General features: G+C 44.8%; 1 protein-coding gene across 3 annotated transcripts in view; it reads left to right on the top strand.

Moving 5' to 3' along the window:
• The first annotated feature begins 10,181 nt into the window (after positions 1-10,181).
• ERLIN2 (ER lipid raft associated 2) overlaps positions 10,182-19,133 on the top strand; it is a 15,698-nt gene continuing 6,746 nt past the window's right edge. Inside the window, exons 1-6 of one of the 3 annotated variants that reach the window (XM_045535920.1) lie at positions 10,182-10,279; positions 11,508-11,629; positions 12,655-12,736; positions 13,969-14,015; positions 15,642-15,703; positions 15,841-15,966. In XM_045535920.1, the coding sequence (XP_045391876.1) occupies positions 11,523-11,629; positions 12,655-12,736; positions 13,969-14,015; positions 15,642-15,703; positions 15,841-15,966 (424 nt within the window). In that variant the 5' untranslated portion in view covers positions 10,182-10,279; positions 11,508-11,522. The other 2 variants (XM_045535921.1, XM_045535918.1) reach the window with 2 other exon arrangements.

Genomic DNA, 19,133 nt, shown 5'->3' with positions numbered 1-19,133 from the left:
GTCGCGCTGCAGGAAGCGTGGAAGGGGTGGGTGCCAGCTGCAAGAGGAGACAGAGCTTGGGCAAATCCCATCTCATCAAGCAAATCTTCTCCTTGTCCCCAGCACATGCCCTGTCATTCCAGCCACTACTCGTGTGCTCTTGCTGTCACTCCACCTTTCCTGCCGCCTTAACCAAACCTACCCACCCACAGACCACATCTTCTGCTTCTGTCGTCTGAACGGTGCCAAGTGCTATGCAGGCGGCACCTGGTACACGTGGCACCAAGGGATTGGTTAATAGGCAGAGAAAAAAGAGGAGGTCATTTCAGGCTAGGGAAACCTCAAAAACAGAGACACCATGGTGAGAACTGCCATGATGGGTTGTTAAAAAGATTACACCTGTAGTTCTCAGCCTGAGCTAAGACTTGCATCACCTTGAGAGCTTTTAAAAATATCTTCAGCCGGGCATGGTAGCTCACGCCTGTAATCCCAGCACTCTGGGAGGCCGAGGCGGGAGGATCACTCCAGGTCAGGAGTTCGAGACCAGCCTGAGCAAGAGTGAGACCCCGTCTCTACTAAAAATAGAAAGAAATTATCTGGCCAACTAAAATATATATAGAGAGAAAAAAAAATTAGCTGGGCATGGTGGTGCATGCCTGTAATCCCTGCTACTTGGGAGGCTGAGGCAGTAGGATTGCTTAAGCCCAGGAGTTTGAGGTTGCTGTGCGCTAGGCTGAAGCCACGGCACTCACTCTAGCCTGGGCAACAAAGCAAGACTCTGTCTCAAAAAAAAAAAAAAAAATCTCCATGTGCAGGCCCCACACCAGAACAATTTTATCAGAGCGGCGTGGTGCGGTGGCTCACACCTGTAATCCTCGCACTCTGGGAGGCCAAGGCGGGAGGATCACTTGAGCTCAAGAGTTCAAGACCAGCCTGAGCAAGAGTGAGACTCCATCTCTACTAAAAATATAAAAATTAGCCAAACCTGGTGGTTCACGCCTGTAGTCCCAGCTACTCAGGAGGCTGAGACAGGAGGATCACTTGAGCTCAGGAGTTTGAGGTTGCAGGGAGCTATGGTGACGCCACAGCACTCTAGCCCAGGCGACTGAGTGAGACTCTGGCTCAAAAAAAAAAAAAAAGAATGTTAGAGAATGTGGCCCAGTCATGACTACATTTTAAAATCTCCCGAAGTTATTCTACTGTTAAAAACAACCATAGTGTTAAAGGAAACATGAGGATAAAGAGGAAAAGGGTATATAAGAAATGGGGAAACAGGCTTAAAATACTACAACTAATGCCTGTCCTGTTCCATTTTGTCTCTATTAGTTTGTCATGGGAATTTCTCTCTGTCAGAGCTGTCTGGATGGGTCAACTGTGGACAGGCGCTTCTGTCCCTGCCTAAGGTATAAGGAGCAGCAAGAGGTCAGGGGCCTCGTGGAGAGAGCAGACACCACCACAAATGTGGCCAAGGCCGGGGCAATCTGTACCCGCGGGATACAGAAACGTTTGGGGAAACCAGAGCACTATCTTGGGCCCCTTGAAAATTTATGTTGCAACTTCTCCACTGCCCTGGTTGTTAGCGTCCGGTTTACTCTCTCTCATGCCTGCCCATCAGAAGAGCCAAGAAGCATGTAAATTATTTTGAGACTACTGTTTCAAATATTCCTGGCTAATTCCCCACACCCCTCCTCCCTATGAAACTGATCAGGAATTGGACCTGGTCTCTCTGAAATATAACCAGGTTCAAGTGCACTGAAGAGCATGTAAGAAACTTGAAGAGAGAGAGACGTCCTCATCCTGGTCTGGTCTGTAGATGTCCTCTAAAGTCTAAACCATCACCTGTTCCCCTCGGGCCCCTCCTTCCTCTGCAAACAAAACTCAAAGAAACAGACCAAGCAACTAAGCTGTACCCTCTGTGAGCTGATTTCAGGGCCACCTGTGCAGACCAGGCCTCCGGTCCCACCCCACGGACAGCACCTGTCACCCCCAAAACACTGCCCTTCACCAAGTGCCACAGCTAGGGCTGAGGCTGAAAAAACCAGTCCCTCTGGGAAAGGAAACGGGACTTCAATTCAGAGTGAGACGTAAAGGACGGAGAGGAAAACTGCTCCTGGGAGCCAGATCTGCTTATTTGGGAACAAGGGTGGGGGATGGGAGGGGTAGGGAAAGAAACATAAAGGGAAAGATGTTGGCACTCAGTGGCTGAAGGAGGGGGAGAGGGGTGTACCAGGGGATGAGGGGGTGGGTGTGGACAGACGGGACCAGAGCGCTGACGACAAACTTCCCCGCTTCCACGAGCCTGCCAAGACCCAGCCCTGCATCCCAGAGGGGTCACAGCCGAGGTCCCCTCTGGAGGCCACTGCGTTCCACTCTCTCGCTCCCCAGCCTCTGTGCACGGAACCACTGTGCGCCAGGCTCTGGCCAACCTGTAGCCTCTCCACGCTCACAACGTCCCCCTGGAAAAGCCAGGCGGTGAGAAGAACCCAGCGGCAGCGAGGCGCACATATACCAAGAGGTAACTCTAAACTGCGGAGCCGGGCCAGGGAAGGAGGGGAAGAGCAGAGGGGGGATGAGGTTTTTCCACTTCCATTCGCAACTGTCAGGCGGGTGATTAATGACCAACAGGTTTGGAATCGCCTTTATTGCCAGATCAGTATTGTTGCCCGTGACAGCTAATGAGGTTGGACAGGCTTCTCCACACTGAGCTGTATGGGGCCCGCTCCCTCCCCTGCAGAGCTCACAAGCCCGGCCAGCTTTGTGCACAGGAATGTTCGAGCCCCAGCACCCCCCCTTCCCCCAGCTCCCCAACCACCATCTCACCCCAGAACCTTGCCCATCCACAAAGCAAGCTGGGGAGCCGGGGGAGCAGGGCCTCGGAGCCCAGCCTGCCCAAGATGCCATCTGTCACACCCACAGCCCCAAAAGCCCCACTGCCCACCCCCCTGGAGCTTGAGCAGTGGGCCCGCAAGGAAGGAAAAGCAACAAAGCAAACATCACAGCCCTTGCATTTAAGACAAGGGAAGACTCTTCCAAGTGCTTGCTCTGGACAGTCCGACCAGCAACCTTGACGAGCCATTCCAGAGTCAGCTGTAAAGTTCAAGAAGTATTTTACACACTCGCCACTTCAATCCGGCAGATGTGTTAACAGGGTGAGGATGGAGGAGTGAGTGGTTCAATAACAGTTAATAACGATTTTTAAGCAACTACCATAAGCCTAGGTACACAAAGCCAGGTTTCAGTGCAGAAATCAGCCCAGTCCTAGGTCTAAGGGTAAGGAAATACTGCCTTTGTTTTCTGCGCTCTTACAAATAATATTTACCTTTGTGCTAGTTCACATCTTGATACGGTTAAGCACGTGTTTGCCTGTGGTTTAATATTTGAAGGACTTGGAGCAAGGTAATAAGCAAACACGGTTAAAAGGCCCAGAAAGACCCCCTCAGCTTAAAAATCTATTACTTTTCAGTGTGATATAAATGTATTTTGCTTCTGCTCAGAGCAATTTCCTAGTTTACTCTTATTAAACCAGGAGACGGCTTAGCAGAGTTCTTGATTTATGAAACACATATTAGATTCATTAAAACCTTAAAAGATTTAATACATTTTATCAGGACATTAAATCTGTGCAGGCTTTTTAAATCAAATACCTGCCATATTTCATCCCCCACACCCTGCACGCTACTTAAGAACACTAAAATGTGGACTGACAAACCTTATGGGTGTTTCGGCCCGATTCCTAAGTGGCATTAAAGTCCTCCCCTCTACGATTTACAGCCCGCCTCTCCCCAAGTCTGATTTTCCAAAGAACAAGTGACTCCCCTCTTTGGAATTAGGTTCAGTAGGATGAACTGAGATCTATATTCCTCACACATACACACACACACAAAAAATGTTTCTACCTCTCCCATCCTACTGCTGCGGTTCTATTCTCATGGGTTCTCTAGGACCCCACCCAGCCATCCCCCACCTTCTGTCTCCCTCTAGAACTCCTGGCCTCTGCTTCCAAGTCCACGCTCACCACATCTCCCTCCATCCTCTGCTCCCGGGACTCTCCTAGCCCATATGGTACTGTCTCCGAACAACATCTGTCGTACTTTGGGGAGCCTGGAAAAGCTTGCCCTCTTGTTCTGAATTCCTTCCTTTTTAAGTCTATCTGCACAACAGTGGTTCTCAGCTGGGGGCAATTTTGCCACACACACACACACACACACACACACACACACACACATACACATCAGGAACATTTGGCAACGTCTGGTTATCACAACTGGGGGAGGGGTTGCTACTGGCATCTAGGGATAGAGGCCAGAGAAGCTGCTAAACATCCTCTAATGCACAGGACAGCCCCTCCCCCACACTAGGAAGGAAGGAAGGGAGGAAGGAAGGAAAGAAGAAAGGAAGGAATGGATGAATGAATGGATAGATGGATTATCCAGCCTACAATGTCAACAGTGCCAAGGTTGAGAAACGCTGCTGTAGAACCTTGACGGGGATAAGTGGTCTCTTCCACCCTTCTTAAATTGCTGTTATGACTAAGAATTGTGGCTTATAGTGAATAGTCGTTTCAATAAATCTTTATTAAATTGAACTAAATTTCTGTGCTTGATACATTGACATTTTCCTAATTCACGAATGTAGAAGGAAAAAATAGTAGCTTTACAATCAGATGATCTGCCCATGACCTTGAGGAACTGGCATAGTCTTCTAACTTGCCCATTCTTATCTGTAAAGTTGGGCTACAGTGATACTCATGGACTCTTATGAGGATCAAACGAACTAATGTAATTGAAAGGACTTACATATGCTCTAGTCTAAAGGATCACGTGATGTTTATTATTTCATTCAACAAGCACGACCTGGGGGCCTATTATATCCCAGGACTATGTCAGACCCTGGGAGGGTGGCAGGGCACAGAGATGAGGAGGACAAAGCCTTGTGAGAAGCACAGATGAGTAACTGGGTATTTGTGTTACAATTCACTGAAATGAGTGCTATATGAGGAGAATGCACAGGATGCTGTGGGAACAGGCAGGAAACATTTAGAAAGGAAACATCTAGAAAGATGAGTAGGAGTTTAGCAAAACACAAAAACAGCAGAATAATCTCATAAAAGCTGCAGGTGTAGAGGGATCATATCATTAAAGATCTTCTATGACAATCTAAGAGTATCTGAACTCTTTTTCTATAGGAAACCCATTATTGCACTTGTAAGCAGAAAAGGTATACACCAAAGATCACATGGGCAGCGTGGCTGATTTAAGGCTGAAGGGCAAGGCGGAGGTGAGGAGGTGGCAGCTTTAGATCGCAGCAACAATCCGAGTGAGAAGTGATAAAGCCCTGAACTGTCTCAGAGGAAGGCACAGGGTCAAGGTGTGGTTAGAAGGGACGGGGCTGCTACAAGGTTGAGTGTCTAGCGTGGCTGGCTGAGTGAACTGTGATGCCTTTCTTAGGAGAAGTTCTTTGGAGAGGAACTATAGGTTCAGTTTTAGACACGATTCATTTGTCCCCATCCAAAATCCAAAGAAATGGTGCTCTAGGCTGTAGCTCATGGCATTCGATACGCATTTGGGAGCATCACCAGCAACCACACAATTAGAAATCTGAGAACACGAGAGGCCTTCTGGGAAGGGACGGCAGAGAAAGAGGAACAGTAGATCAAGGACAGAGCTCTGAGGAACAGTTGAGGGTGACTCACAGTGGAGATCAGGAAAAAGAACATTTGGAAGCGCGCTGGGACAGGTGCCCGGGGCAGGGTGCACAGGGCTGCCTGGCGCCCTCAAAAACAATTAAAAAATAAAAAAGAACATTTGGACAAGTGGAGGAAAACCAGGAGGGAGCAGGTCATTGACAGAGGCCAAGAGCAGAGAAGTTTGAGCTTTTGAGAGTCATCAACAGCAACAAGCGCATCAGAGAAAGGGCCTGATGGACTAAAAGCAAGGGACTGGAAAGTGAGGAAGTAATGACATCCACTGCAGGCTACTTTCTCAAGGAACTTTGCTCAAAGGGAAGAAGACAGACCAGGTAACAACTAGAGGCTACACCGGATCAATGGAGAGGCTCAGACAGAGGGCATGGAAAGAATTCCACAAGATTATAGGTTGAGGCTACAGAACTGGTAGAAAGAGGAGATAATTGAAGGCTCTGGGTCCCTGCGGGGAGAGGAAGGATGAGATTAAGAGTTCAGGTGGAAAAAGAATGGCCTAGAATGGACGTGGGTCACCTTATCCTCTGAGATTCACATACCAAGTATATAAGGTATCTCTTTGTCTATGGCAAAAGAAGGAGTCTAGCAATGATATAAAGAGAGCTATATAGATAAATGTATGTAGATAAAATTCCATATAATCTTTTTTAAAAATTCCTAATGTTATTATAAATTCAGAGTTAGAGGATGAGAAATGGCAAAAGGAAGGTCATCCCAAGCAAAACAGGCCAAGCCAAGCTGCAAACTGCTAAGCCTGCTGTCACAGAATCCCAGGGTAACAGCTCCTTCTCATCACCCCCAAAGCACTGGGGACCTTGGCCAAGGCTCCTTTCTGGAGATCCTCTCCTTGGCCTTCTGCTTCTTCATGAGTGAAATAAATGTTTTGGATTAAAATCACAGCCAACAACCTATCTGTCCATCAACAGATGAATGGATAAACAAATTGTATAGCTGTACGATGGAATACTACACAGCAATAAAAAGGAATGAACTATTGATATACTCAACATGGATGAATCTCAAAATATTATTTTAGGTTAAAAAAAAAATCCAGACACCCCTCCCCCGAAAAAAGAGTACATACTGTAAGTTTCTATTTATATAAATTCTATAAAATGCAAAGGAATCTAGAGTGACAAAAGCAGATCAGTGGTTTGGGGGGAAAAGGGGATGGCATGTCCCAGAGAGGGACAGGAGAGAAAGATTACAAAGAGGCATGAGGAAATTTGGAGGCATGATATATGTGTTCATTATCTTGATTGTGATGATGGTTTCATAGGTATATACATGTCGAAACTCAGATTGTATGCTTCATATACAGTTTATTATGTGTCAGTTATATCTCAATTAAGCTGTAAAAACATATAATCACAAAATGACCCTTAGGTGACTTCCAACTGACTTCCACTTTAATTTTTTTATGATGATTCTTTGATCCCTTTATCCAACTGCCTTAAAGAAACATCATTAGCCCCAAGCAAATATGTTTTTGTTCTTGGAAGGCACAAATCCTGGTTTTTCCAACTGGAAAAAAAATGAGAGAAGAAAGTTCTAAGTAAGCCTCTTAGTAATTAAGGATATAGTTCTTCACTCCTCTTCCCCTAAATTCCCCAAAATCTTACTGGGATCAAACATCCTGAAAGATTACCTCTATTCTCTGTTTAAGAGCCTAAAGTAAAAAAGAAAAAAAATCTCAATCAAACAAAAACTTTTGCCAACAACTTCCACTCTTGTGATATAAAAGAACAGAAGCCAAAGATGTTTAAAGTTGCCCGGTTCCTTTGGGGTTAACCTAGTTATTAATAAAAAGGGGCTCTAATGATGAAAGAAGGAGGTCTCTTCTCTGTTTGGAGTGGTGCCTCACTAACAATTAGCTTGATAAGAGGACCAAACAAACAGCAATCCAGAGATGGGGAGATGTGGATTACTGGGAGAGAGTATCTTTTATCCCACTTCAACCTATAACTGCAAAATGAATTGGCCCAATTTAAAGTTTCACAATTTCTGACCACAGGTCTACATTCCTAAAAGGTTACATGTGAAATAAATGTGGGATGTGTGTATGTGTGTGTTTTAAATTGAATCATTTCCTAATTCACTTACTATGATAAAGAAATATACGTGGGATGATTCAAATTCTGCCTTTGCAATTTACTGGGATTGTGCTCTTAGGCAATCCCTTTATTGCTCAAAACTTCAACTTCCTCCTCTACAGTGGAGTTAAACTCAAAGGGCTGACCTGAAGATTACATAAAACGAGACAGTGTAAGGCATTGGGCCTGATACACAGACAGTACTCAATAATGTCTTGTGAAATCTGTATTGTAAATCTCTCTTGATATAATTTCAGGAGCCCTTATCTCTTCTTCTGACAAGCCTCCATTTGGTTATTCCTCAATATCATGTCATTTTAAACTTATCCTTCTCGCACCCCGTGTCACATTAATAATCTGAACCCACCAACAGGAAAGAACACATTAAGGGAATTTGCTATTTAAAACAGCAACAGCTAATGGTGAACACTTAGAATGTGCCAAACCTTGTGTGTAGTTTTCTTGATCTGTTATTTAATCCTCACAACAGTCCTGTAAGGTTCATACTATTATTACCTCCATTTTACAGATTAAGAAACTGAGGCACAAATAGATTAAGTTGTTTTCCTAAGGTTACAGGGTTACTAAAAGTCAGAGGCCATGATTTAAACCTAGGCAATCTGACTGTGGGATATCTGAGCTTAACCACTACTCTATACTGCAAGTTTTTCAAAAAAAATGAACTTTTGCACACTATTGTTAAACAAATCATCACAGACTCACCTTCTTGGTAACTTTGAATACTTAATCATAAAAATCACAGATCTCTTAAGAAAGGGATTTTCAGAACTGATACAGCATCCTCTAATGAAGTCTGCTACTTGCCTTTAGGCAGGACCACAACTGAATAACTCAGCCCTGGTAAAAAAAATACCTCTTGAGATCAAAATCCCACAACTTCTACTCAAAATTCATTCCAAAGTTTAATAGGAATTTTTTTCTGCTTTTATTATTATTATATTTAATTGATACATAATAATTGTACATATTTATGGGTAGGGCGGGGAGAATGGGGGATAGCTAGAGGTTGGTTAAAGGAAATTATTAAATTACAAGTAATTTAAATACTTTATGCTACAGACTAAGCCCTAATGCCTAATTCTTTGGGTTGATAAGCCCTAATATTTCCATTTTTCTTACTCATTCACTCAACTATTAAATAATTGTTTATTAAGCATGCCCAGCTGAGTTACATTACTGAACACGGAGAGAGAAAGCTCTCAAGTTCTGATAGGATGCACAGAGACTGGCCAGCTGTGACTATGTGTGTGGGGGGAAGGGCGGGTGCAGTGACAGAGTGGAGAGAGGAGAGGCCGTCATTTATGGAGGTGGGCACAGAGCTCTCAGCACCGTGTTACTCACTTATGGGCTTAATCATATTAATATAATGCCGAAACATCCCAGTTACAAACTCACCCAGAGCAAACCCAGGGAGGGAGAATGGGCCAATCCCAAGCAGCCATGCCTGGAAAACTACACTTTCCGTTTCCTGAGTCCTAAATCTGTCTGACACCATCAGCTTGCCATCTGCCCCGTGTAAAAAGTTTTCCATTTACTGAAGGCTATAATTAAGTATAGCCTGCAAACAAAATAACTTCAGTGACTGAATTAGAAACGCCCCAACGTAATGCTGCTGTACCATGCAGGTTGAGGACAGTGTGAAGCCCTCCACTGGGAGACACAAAGTCTGGACTCCGGTCCTGGTCCCACCATCTTCAGTGTGGGTTTACTGAGCACCTAAGCCCCGAGGGTGCTGAAAGAAACACAGTCCCTGCCCTCCAGGAACGTACAGTCCACCCGGGGAGACGATGACGTGCACAAACCCCTGTGCACTCTGGCAGGTGTTACAGAGGCAGTAAACGCAAGACGTTAAGGAAATGCAAAGGAAGCTTTCATGGACTGTTTTTACCCTCCCACCTCACTGAATGTCTTAGATTCTGTTCATTAAAACTGGAATGATAATCCCTTGTTAATCTACTTTAAGATGTTGTGGGGATCTCAAAGGATAAAGCTCCCAGAAAAGTTTTACTCAGAGTAGGTATTGCGACATAATGGTGCTAATCTGCACCTTTAAAAGATTGTTTCATTCAGCCGTCCCATAGGAAAAAGAACGGTTGCAACGCACTAGTCCCTGCGCAGGTGGGAAAAAAAGGTTTGGGCTGATGTAGACAGGAGTCTACAGCAGTGTCCCCAAGTCAAAACCTGGGAAGAGGACACCCTCGAGAGTCCTGTCGCTCACTCTCCAGGCGCCCCCCACGTCCCCACCCTCATCCCCATCCCCACCCCGTGGACCGAGCCGCGGGCGATCCCTGGCGGCCACTGGCGAACTGCGAGCGCTCGCGCTCGAGGGCCGGGGCGGAGGGAGACGGGGGTGTGGTCTTCTCGCGTGAACTGATGACGTCATCGAGGCGACGGCCCGGAAGGAAGTAGCGCGCTGAGGGGTGTGGCGGTTTCTGCAGTTGCACTGGGGTTCGGACGAGTACGGAGCGCCCGGAGGGACAGCCTGGTACGCGGCCCCCGCCCCCTAGAGCGCGCGCCGGGCCTCGTTGCGGCTCCCGGCCGGGGCTGCCTCGCGGTCCTCCGGGGTCCCTGCCCCGGCAGCCCCTCTCCCTCCGCCGGCCCACTCTTGGAGTGAGAAGGGAGCCCCTTTCTGTCCAGTTCCCTCCCCGCGAGCCCCAGGCGGGACCGACCGGAGGTTCCCCGAACTCCAGCCCCGACCCTGGGCGCTTGACCCTCCCTCGGAGGAGGGCGGGGAAGGGGCGCGGGCGGGGCGGGGCGACCGCGGGGAGGGAAGGGTGTTTGCGAAAGGACGCAGCTGCACATCGGTAGCTGGAGGCCGCCACGGTAAAAATAAGCGCCTCGTAGATAATAACCGCGCCCGAGTTCTGTTAGACCCGGGAGGCAGAACCCGCGCCCTGCGCCGATGGGGCCAAGCACGCCCGACTGAACGTTGCTGTCAGTCACCGGAGTTTTTCCAGATCATTCAGTGTTCAGGAGTTAGCGTCTAGATGCCAACTCTTTGGCGTCCTGGTGCCTGAACGCAGTTGGACCCACGAGGAGCCCGGCGTCCCCCAGCCTGGGGCACTCCCTTTCTCCTCCAGCCACGGGCTTGGGGGTCTGTCAGGTGCAAAGTGCCCAAGTGTGCGGGAGGGAGTGTGGCTTCAGTCTTCTTCAGAGTCTGTTCCGTCTAGGGCCAAAGGAATAACTGGGAAGGTGGATGAGAGGCCAGAGAATCCTGCCTTGGAACTCTACTCGCATGCTGTCTCTGTCACTCCAGCATCTGAAAGGAGTAAATAATGGTTTCCTTTGAAACGGCAGGCAATTAGGACAGGGAGGCTCTGACCAGAATTACATAGCCACAACCGCCTGTCATTTGACATCCTCTGTAATTTGGGCCAACGGACCGCAGCTGCCTCTCTTCCCCACTGCTAGTATGAGAGGCTCCAGTGACAGCACATTCGTGTTCACAGGAAGAGAAGGCTGTGTTCTGAACCCTGCCCATCTGGCACTGCTTCTCCCTTGCAGTGGAGGATGTAATTCCACAATTACAGAATGGGAATGTTGACTGAGAACATGGATGAAGTGAGTTGTAAATCTAGCCTTGTGTTCATGCTATACCAGGCTGGATATGAGCCACTTTCAGGGAACTCAGCTTGCTTGGTGAGGTGCTCTGGCCGTGGTAGCTTTTCTTCTGCACACCGGACCCCACACGTTTTCCCGTATCTTTTCCCTAGGATAAAGGCTCACTGATGGCTCAGTTGGGAGCAGTTGTGGCGGTGGCTTCCAGTTTCTTTTGTGCATCTCTCTTCTCAGCTGTGCACAAGATAGAAGAGGGACATATTGGGGTATATTACAGGTAAGGCAGAGACAGGTAGAAACCCAACTTCCTGTTAAATGACTCCCTTTCCCTCTGGCAGTCTTGGTTCCACACTACTAGGCTGCCTCTACAAAAGCCAGCTGAGTCCCAGTTCTTGACGGCAATTAGAGAAGATAACCTATTCTGCTAATTTGGGATACTCTTTTCTGATTACATTTCAGGAAAAATGAAAGAGCCTACAGGTTGATTTATGGCAATCAAGGCAAGTCTTATGACAGAGGTGCCTACAATAAAGTAGCTCATTATGTCAGTTTATTTTATTGCTTGTTTTTTTTAAAAAAGCATTCTTTGATCTCATACTATAAAGCAAAGGAGCACTTGTAAGTCTTGGGTTGCTTTCCTTTCAGTAACCTCTATACCACGTTTTTTGCTTTAAGTCTTTATGAACCCCTTCTTATATGTGCCCTATTCTGGATTGCTGAAAACAAGTTCTAAAACTCTCATTGAGTTCCCCCTCTATTTCTCCCTACCATCTGCTTCTGTGTTCCTGAAAAAGGTTTTTATCATTTACATACAACTTGATTAGAAAGGCAACCACTGCCTATATATATATATATATATATATATGCATATATATTTTAATGACTTATAAAGTGTACTTAAAATTATTTTGGCAGGTCTTATCACCGAACTCCAACATTAGTACAGTTAATTGATAACCATATTCTGTATTTAACTGCCCTAATGGATTGCCACAAACTCAACAGATATGACAAGTAAAACAGATTTCCTCTCTTATCTAAGTATAGCCAGGGATTCTGCTGTCTTTATGCCTATTTTTCCCATTGCCAAAGCATGAATAATGGTTTTTATGTTTTACCATCAGCCTTCGTAGAATGTTAGGGTCGAGCGGAGAGGACGAAAAGGATCTGCGGACATGGCTCTGGCACATGTCACTCTCTATTAAATGTTTATAGGGCTGAAAAGAAAGTTGGCCCACATGGCATTGATGTAATAGATCCCTGTTGCAAAACCAAACCTGCCCCTCTCTCCCTCCCCCGCAGGGGTGGTGCCCTGCTGACGTCAACCAGCGGCCCTGGCTTCCATCTCATGCTCCCTTTCATCACGTCGTATAAGTCTGTGCAGGTAACTTGGCTGTGTGCTATGGTTGGATGACTGCAAATCTGGGCTGTTGACTAGTGCATTATTTGAAATTACTTAGCCTTTTTGGATGAGTAAAATGCCTTTTCAGAGAATGATTTAAGGATGTGTGTGTGTGTAATATATACACACACATGTACACACACACATAAAAGCCAGAGAAGAATTGTTTTGAATGTATAGAAGGAAAAGGGGTGTGTGTGTGTTAAATCACAGGCTACCATGAAAAATGGAAATAAAACATGGTAATTTTGCTGATCCTTATTTGAACTTCAGAAATGTGAATATAATTTTTGTGGGGGTGGGGGAGTTAAACCGGTTATGGTGAAATGACATCTAACATAGGAGTGGGATTGGTTGTGACAAAGCTAAAGCCTGGCTAAGTTAGACAAGCCATCTCTGAAGTATCTCTAGCTAAGAAGAAGATTTTCAGAATGACTTTTAAACTAACCTTGTAAGTTTCTTCTGCTATTTACCATGCTTTATGGCTTTCAAAGTACACTCAGGTACATTGTCTCATTTGAGTCTCAGTAAGCCTGAGACTGAGCTGAGCAGGTGTTACGGTCTGAGACAGATTAAATAAGGAACTTGCTGTTGCAAAACTAGTACAGTGTGCTCATATTCATGGTTTCACTTTCCCCTGATTCCGTAACCTGTGGTTAACCACAGTCCGAAAATAGGTGAGTACAGTACAGTAAGATGTTTTGAGAGAGACCACATTTCACTTAACTTTTATTACAATATATTGTTATAATTGTATTTTATTATTAATTTCTTACTGTGCCTAATTTATAATTTAAACTTATCATATGTATGTATATATAGGAAAAAACATGGTATATATAGGGTTCAGTACAATCCAAGATTTCAGGCATCCACAGGGGGTCTTGGAACGTATGCCCCAAGAATAAAGGGGACAACTATAAATGAAAGAGGTAGAAATAAGCACAAGTCTTAAGACTCTCAATACAGAGTCTTCTTCACTAAACCTTGTTACTCATCCCTGTGGTGGTTCGCTGACAGTGAGGCTGGGGTAGGTCCCTTTGCTTGTTCAGCAACACACCCTGTAAAAGAGGAAGATGAGGTGGGATAATCATGTTTAACAAAGGCCAACCTCAACTCAAACATTCATTCAAGGACATTTGGGTTTCTGAAAAGTAAGTTACTTTGCTCGTCACTGCCCATCTTCCAGCATTTTATGTTTCCTCTGTTTCCAGACCACACTCCAGACAGATGAGGTGAAGAATGTACCTTGTGGGACTAGGTAAGCTTCCCAGAATAAAGGTATTAAGCCCAAATAAGAAAGAGGAAGGGCCAGCGGACTGGCTGTAGGAAGAGACAGTGAAAAGGGAGGCACCCTTTCTTGGTTGTTTTACCAAATTCCCTGTCCCCTAGCTCCCTATATTCTGGTTGGACCAGGTGGTGGAGTGCAGTAGAGAAAATCATGGAACTTTTCGGAGGAGCTAGCATGCTGTGATAAGAAGTTTGCACTTCTGTTAGAAAGGGTTTTAGCAGATAAATGACCTGATATAGGAAGATGACTTTAGCATAACTAAGGAGAATGTCCTAAAGGTAGGGGAGACCTTCAGGGCAGGTGATCCAAAGAGGACGCTATTACAGTGTCCAGCTGAGAAACAAAGAGGGTCTCAGAGACAGTAACAAGGTCAAGAATGCTACAAAGAAACACTCTGACAAATCCGGAATTGGAACATCCCACAAGAGAACTGCCATGATCTCCTCACAAAGTGGGTATATTTAGAGGGGTGCTGGATTGAAAAAGAGACTTACAAGAGACATAAATAAATGCAGTGGTGAACCTGGATTAGAACCTGGTTCAAAATTGACAGCTATAAAGGACACGATGGGAACTATGTGAGTCTGCTCAGCCTACTCTAACAGAATACTGGGGAACCTAAACAACGGATATTTATTTTCTCACCATTCTGGATACCCAAAGTCCCACATCAGGGTGCCAGCAGGGGTAGTTTCTGGTGAGACCTTTCTTCCTAGCTTGGAGATGACCACATTCTTGTTGTGTCATCACATGGCTTTTCCTCTGTTTGTGCAAGAAGAGAGAAAAAGATGTCTGGTGGACACCAGTCCTGTTAACCTTAATTAACTTCTTAATAGCCCTGTCTCCAATACAGTCACATTGAGGGTTAAGGCTTCGACATATGAGGTGGGGTGCAGGGGTACACAATTCAGTCCATAACAGGAACTACTGGGGAAATTTGAATAAGGACTGGGTGTTAGATGATGTTAAGGAGTTTTGCTAATTTTCTTAGGTTTGGGAATGATACAATTATGTAGGAGAATGTGATTCTTCTTATGCGATGCTTACTAAAGTGTTTAGAAGTAAGGTATCATAACTGCAACTTACTTTGAAATGTTCAGCAAAAAAAGATCAATAAATAAGGTAGAATGTTATCAATGTTGAATTTCAGTGTTGGTATATGGGTGTCAGTTGTACTATTCTTGTAGCTTTTCTGTATGTTTGAAATTCTTTGTATAATTGAGGGCAAAGGGAACACTTAACTGAAGCAATGGAGACAACAATATGAGAAATACTGACTGTAAAATTCCACAGTGACCTTGTAAGTTCTAAAAACTTCTTGACCTTTAGTCTTTTCCCTGAAATTGATTGCTTTAATCAAAAGGCATTGCTGATTCAAAAACTACTCTTTTCATACTGGCACACCAAAAGTCTCACTTGTGTCTTTGTGGAGATATTTTTAGGTGGTGTGATTTCTTGGGGGATTGTTATTGCTCTAAGCTGTAAAGATCTACTTGAAGATCCAAGATGCCTTCCAACCTCCTGTGAACTCTTTCAGGAGACTACACTATATTCCAGAGCTTCTAGTGACTTCTTTGTCCATTTTCCCTCCAACAGTGGTGGTGTGATGATCTACTTTGACAGAATTGAAGTGGTGAACTTCCTGGTTCCAAACGCAGGTAGGTCTTCCAGTTTTTTCTCACCCAGCATACCAGCCCCAGACCTGTCATGGCACCTCAGCAAAGGAGAACTGCTTTTTCTGAGAAAGTTTTGAGTCTTGCCCTTTCTCATGCTGAACCCTCCCCTTCCCTCCCAGTGTATGATATCGTGAAGAACTACACTGCCGACTACGACAAGGCCCTCATCTTCAACAAGATCCACCACGAACTGAACCAGTTCTGCAGTGTACATACGCTTCAGGAGGTCTACATTGAGCTGTTCGGTAAGAAAGTCTGTCCTGATCCTGCCGTGCTGAGCAGCCTACTTCTCCCCACTGCCTGATTCTGAGCAACCCACAGTGTAGGATGGGGACTTACTGACAGAATCCGGTGCTCAGAACTGGTCACAGAGGGAGTTGCTGGCAAACACTGATGACAATGGAAGAAGATCCTGAGAGTGGTTGAGCTTTGGCCACAAGAATAATAGTGGAATAGAGGATCATTTCTGGCCTGAACCAGGGGACTGGAATGGAAATCTGTTCCCACTGTCCCCAAAACATCATTCTATAATGAAGACAAGGTCACTTCTAGAAAAACCTTAGAGATTATCCAGCCCGACATCCTCATTTTAAAATAAGGGTCCTGCAGCCCAAAGTGAGAGAGCCACAGAGTTAGTCACTAGCTGATGGCAGAGCTGAAGCTGGGACTTTGGTCTCCTGGCTCTTATTTCAGTACTTTTTTCATCACTCCACACTGAACGAGGGCACCGGGTATGGTTTCCAGTTAATTCTAGATGCGAGATGAGAACCATAGCTCCTAACAGTTCCTAGAACCTTTGTGATTTTTTTTTTTACCCTGTACCTGTAGACATAAATAGGAAAACGCTTTAAACAGAAAGGATTGGCGTGCTTAAGTACATACCTTTCGTCCATTTCACCTGGTCAGAGTAAACACAGCCTGACTTCAGTGGCAAAGGAAGGAAACATTTCAGTAATTGTTACAACTCTTTTGTGGTCAAGTATTCTGTTTAAACTTGCTGCTAGAAATTTTCTAGTAGCTAATACTAAAAGTAAATTAATTTTTCAACCAATAGTACAACTATTCTTGATACTAGGACTAGACAGGGATTTTTCCTAGGAATCTTCATAAAAAGGACCCTGAGAATATTTTTTATAGTAGACAGAAGAAATCATAGACATTGCTAGTGATCATAATTAAACAAACAGCCTTTTGCACTGTTTAAGATTTAGGAAATCATTAGAATCACTTTTAATTTTTCTACAGTAGAAAATAAATCTAAATTCATTTTATAGAGTTTGTATTCTTTTATCAGTTTTGGATTCAGTCTGCTTTTCAGAAAACACTGGTAAATTTGCTATTTTTTTTTTACTTCAAACTAACAGAATTTTATAAAATACTAATTTTCTCTCTAGCCATTGTTTTAGGACTTGTGCCATTACATGAACATTTGAAAGCATTTGAAACAGTAGAAGACAAAGGATCTCTAATGTCCCTAGAGAGAATATTAAAATACTAACTCATTGCTTCTAAAATCCTAATTTTCATCACTTCTTTCTGATGCATTCTTTGCCCATTTTATGAAAATATTATCTAATACTTTTTAAGAAGTTTACCTGAAAGGCCTGTGTTTACTTAGTAATATCACTTAAATGACATTTGTCAATATTACCATAACATATTAACAACTTACAATCAGTATTACTAAGACACCTTGCAAAATATTTCTTCTGGATTTTCCCAGGAGGTTACTAACCCAGAGCCACAGGTTTCTGCCTTGACTCAGATATAACTTGGTCTGATGAATGACTTCTGTTATTAACTTATGAAGGGTACAGGCCATCTAACTTAAAGTTTGGTTGGTATTCTATTTAAAATACAAAACGTGAGCCAGGTGCGGTGGCTCACACCTGTAATCCCAGCACTCTGGGAGGCCAAGGCAGGAGGATTGCTTGAGCTCAGGAGTTTGAGACCAGCCTGAGCAAGAGCGAGACCCCGTCTCTACTAAAAATAGAAAAATTAGCTGGGCATTGTGGGCATTGTGGCCTGTGCCGATAGTCCCAGCTATTTGGGAGGCTGAGGCAGGAGGATCGCTTGAGCCTAGGAACTTGAGGTTGCAGTGAATTATGATGACGCCACTGCACTCTCCCCAGGGTGACAGAGCGAGTCTCTGTCTCAAAAAAAAAAATTACAAAATATGAAATATAGTATCTATTTCTGGTTGTTAAATTGTTAGACCCCTATCAGGTGGGAGCGCTGACTTTATGGCATTTCTCCCTCTGTGCTGAGAGGCCTGCGAGGGCACGTCCAATACGGAGAAACATTACAATCCCTCGCTTACTCATATGCTGTCTTAAAGTCCCAACAATCAAAGCATAGTAATAAAACAAATGTATTATTTTGGCTACTGGCTAGCTTCCGCGGGCATCAGTTTGGGCCTCTGTAGGAGGAAGGAGACTTGTTCTTCCTCAGAGGCTCTTGCTTGGACACAGGTGACCAAGAAAGGTCTACTTACAGCAGATGGCAGCTGACAATGAGGAAGGTGATTCAGTTCACAAGTCCCAGCCTGGTTTCATCCAGTCTTTTTCTCTGACCCCTCCCGGGATCTTACTAAGGAGCTCCCAGGCAGAAGGCAGGGAAGAGGGCTATAAAACCCCGAGAAGGCACGGCCAGAAAAGGCAGCTTTGGTGCTGCCGTTCTGCAAGCACAGCTGGAGGGAGGTGGGGGGGGTCAGTTATAGCTGTTCCTACACTTGCCTGTGAAACGACTCACATGTGAGTTCCAGACAAAGGAATCGGGACCAAAGCAAACGGCACATCAAAAGACTTGGGCTCATGTCCAGAATTGTAAATTTTAATTTTCCCCTTGTGGTGTTTGATGGAGTTCCTAATAGAAATACTCTTCACTGGGGCTCTCCTTGACGTCAGAGTCTGTTTTTCTTCTAGAAACTTCTAAAATTACTAGAATTAATGTGCCCGGCTCTTTTCAAAAGACCTAACATAGCCATTCCACCTCCCTTCTTGGTGGAAACTGTGAGCCTTCCTTCTCTTTTGCTGCTGTTGTCTAGAGAAAGGCTGATGCCTCGCTCGAGAAATGTGCTAGAATTGTTGTTTTGTGTTTTTGGTTTTTTTGGCTCAGATCTCCTGTATGGCATATTTGATATTTTCAACAACAAAGTTGATTTTATCTTTTATGCCAAGGCCACAGAAGAAGGATGTCCTCACATTTGGCTGTCCAGAGGGCTGCCGGGCACACTGCTCCAGAAGTCTTGCAGAGGGTCTTGAGGTTTCTGGCCTTTTGACAAGTACCTCACCTTGGGCAGCCCTTTTGCCACAAGGCGCATTCTCGAGCTGGTGATTCAGCTTGTCGTTTACCCGCAGACTGCCCTCGCCCCTGTCTGGGAGGTGTGGCAACTCCTTTTTCTGTGTCTTTC

This window comes from Lemur catta, chromosome 22 (genome assembly GCF_020740605.2).
Source record: "Lemur catta isolate mLemCat1 chromosome 22, mLemCat1.pri, whole genome shotgun sequence".
Classification (NCBI taxonomy): Eukaryota; Metazoa; Chordata; class Mammalia; order Primates; family Lemuridae; genus Lemur; species Lemur catta.
The sequence above is the reverse complement of the archived record's forward strand: the minus strand, read 5'-3'. Positions and strand labels throughout refer to the sequence as shown.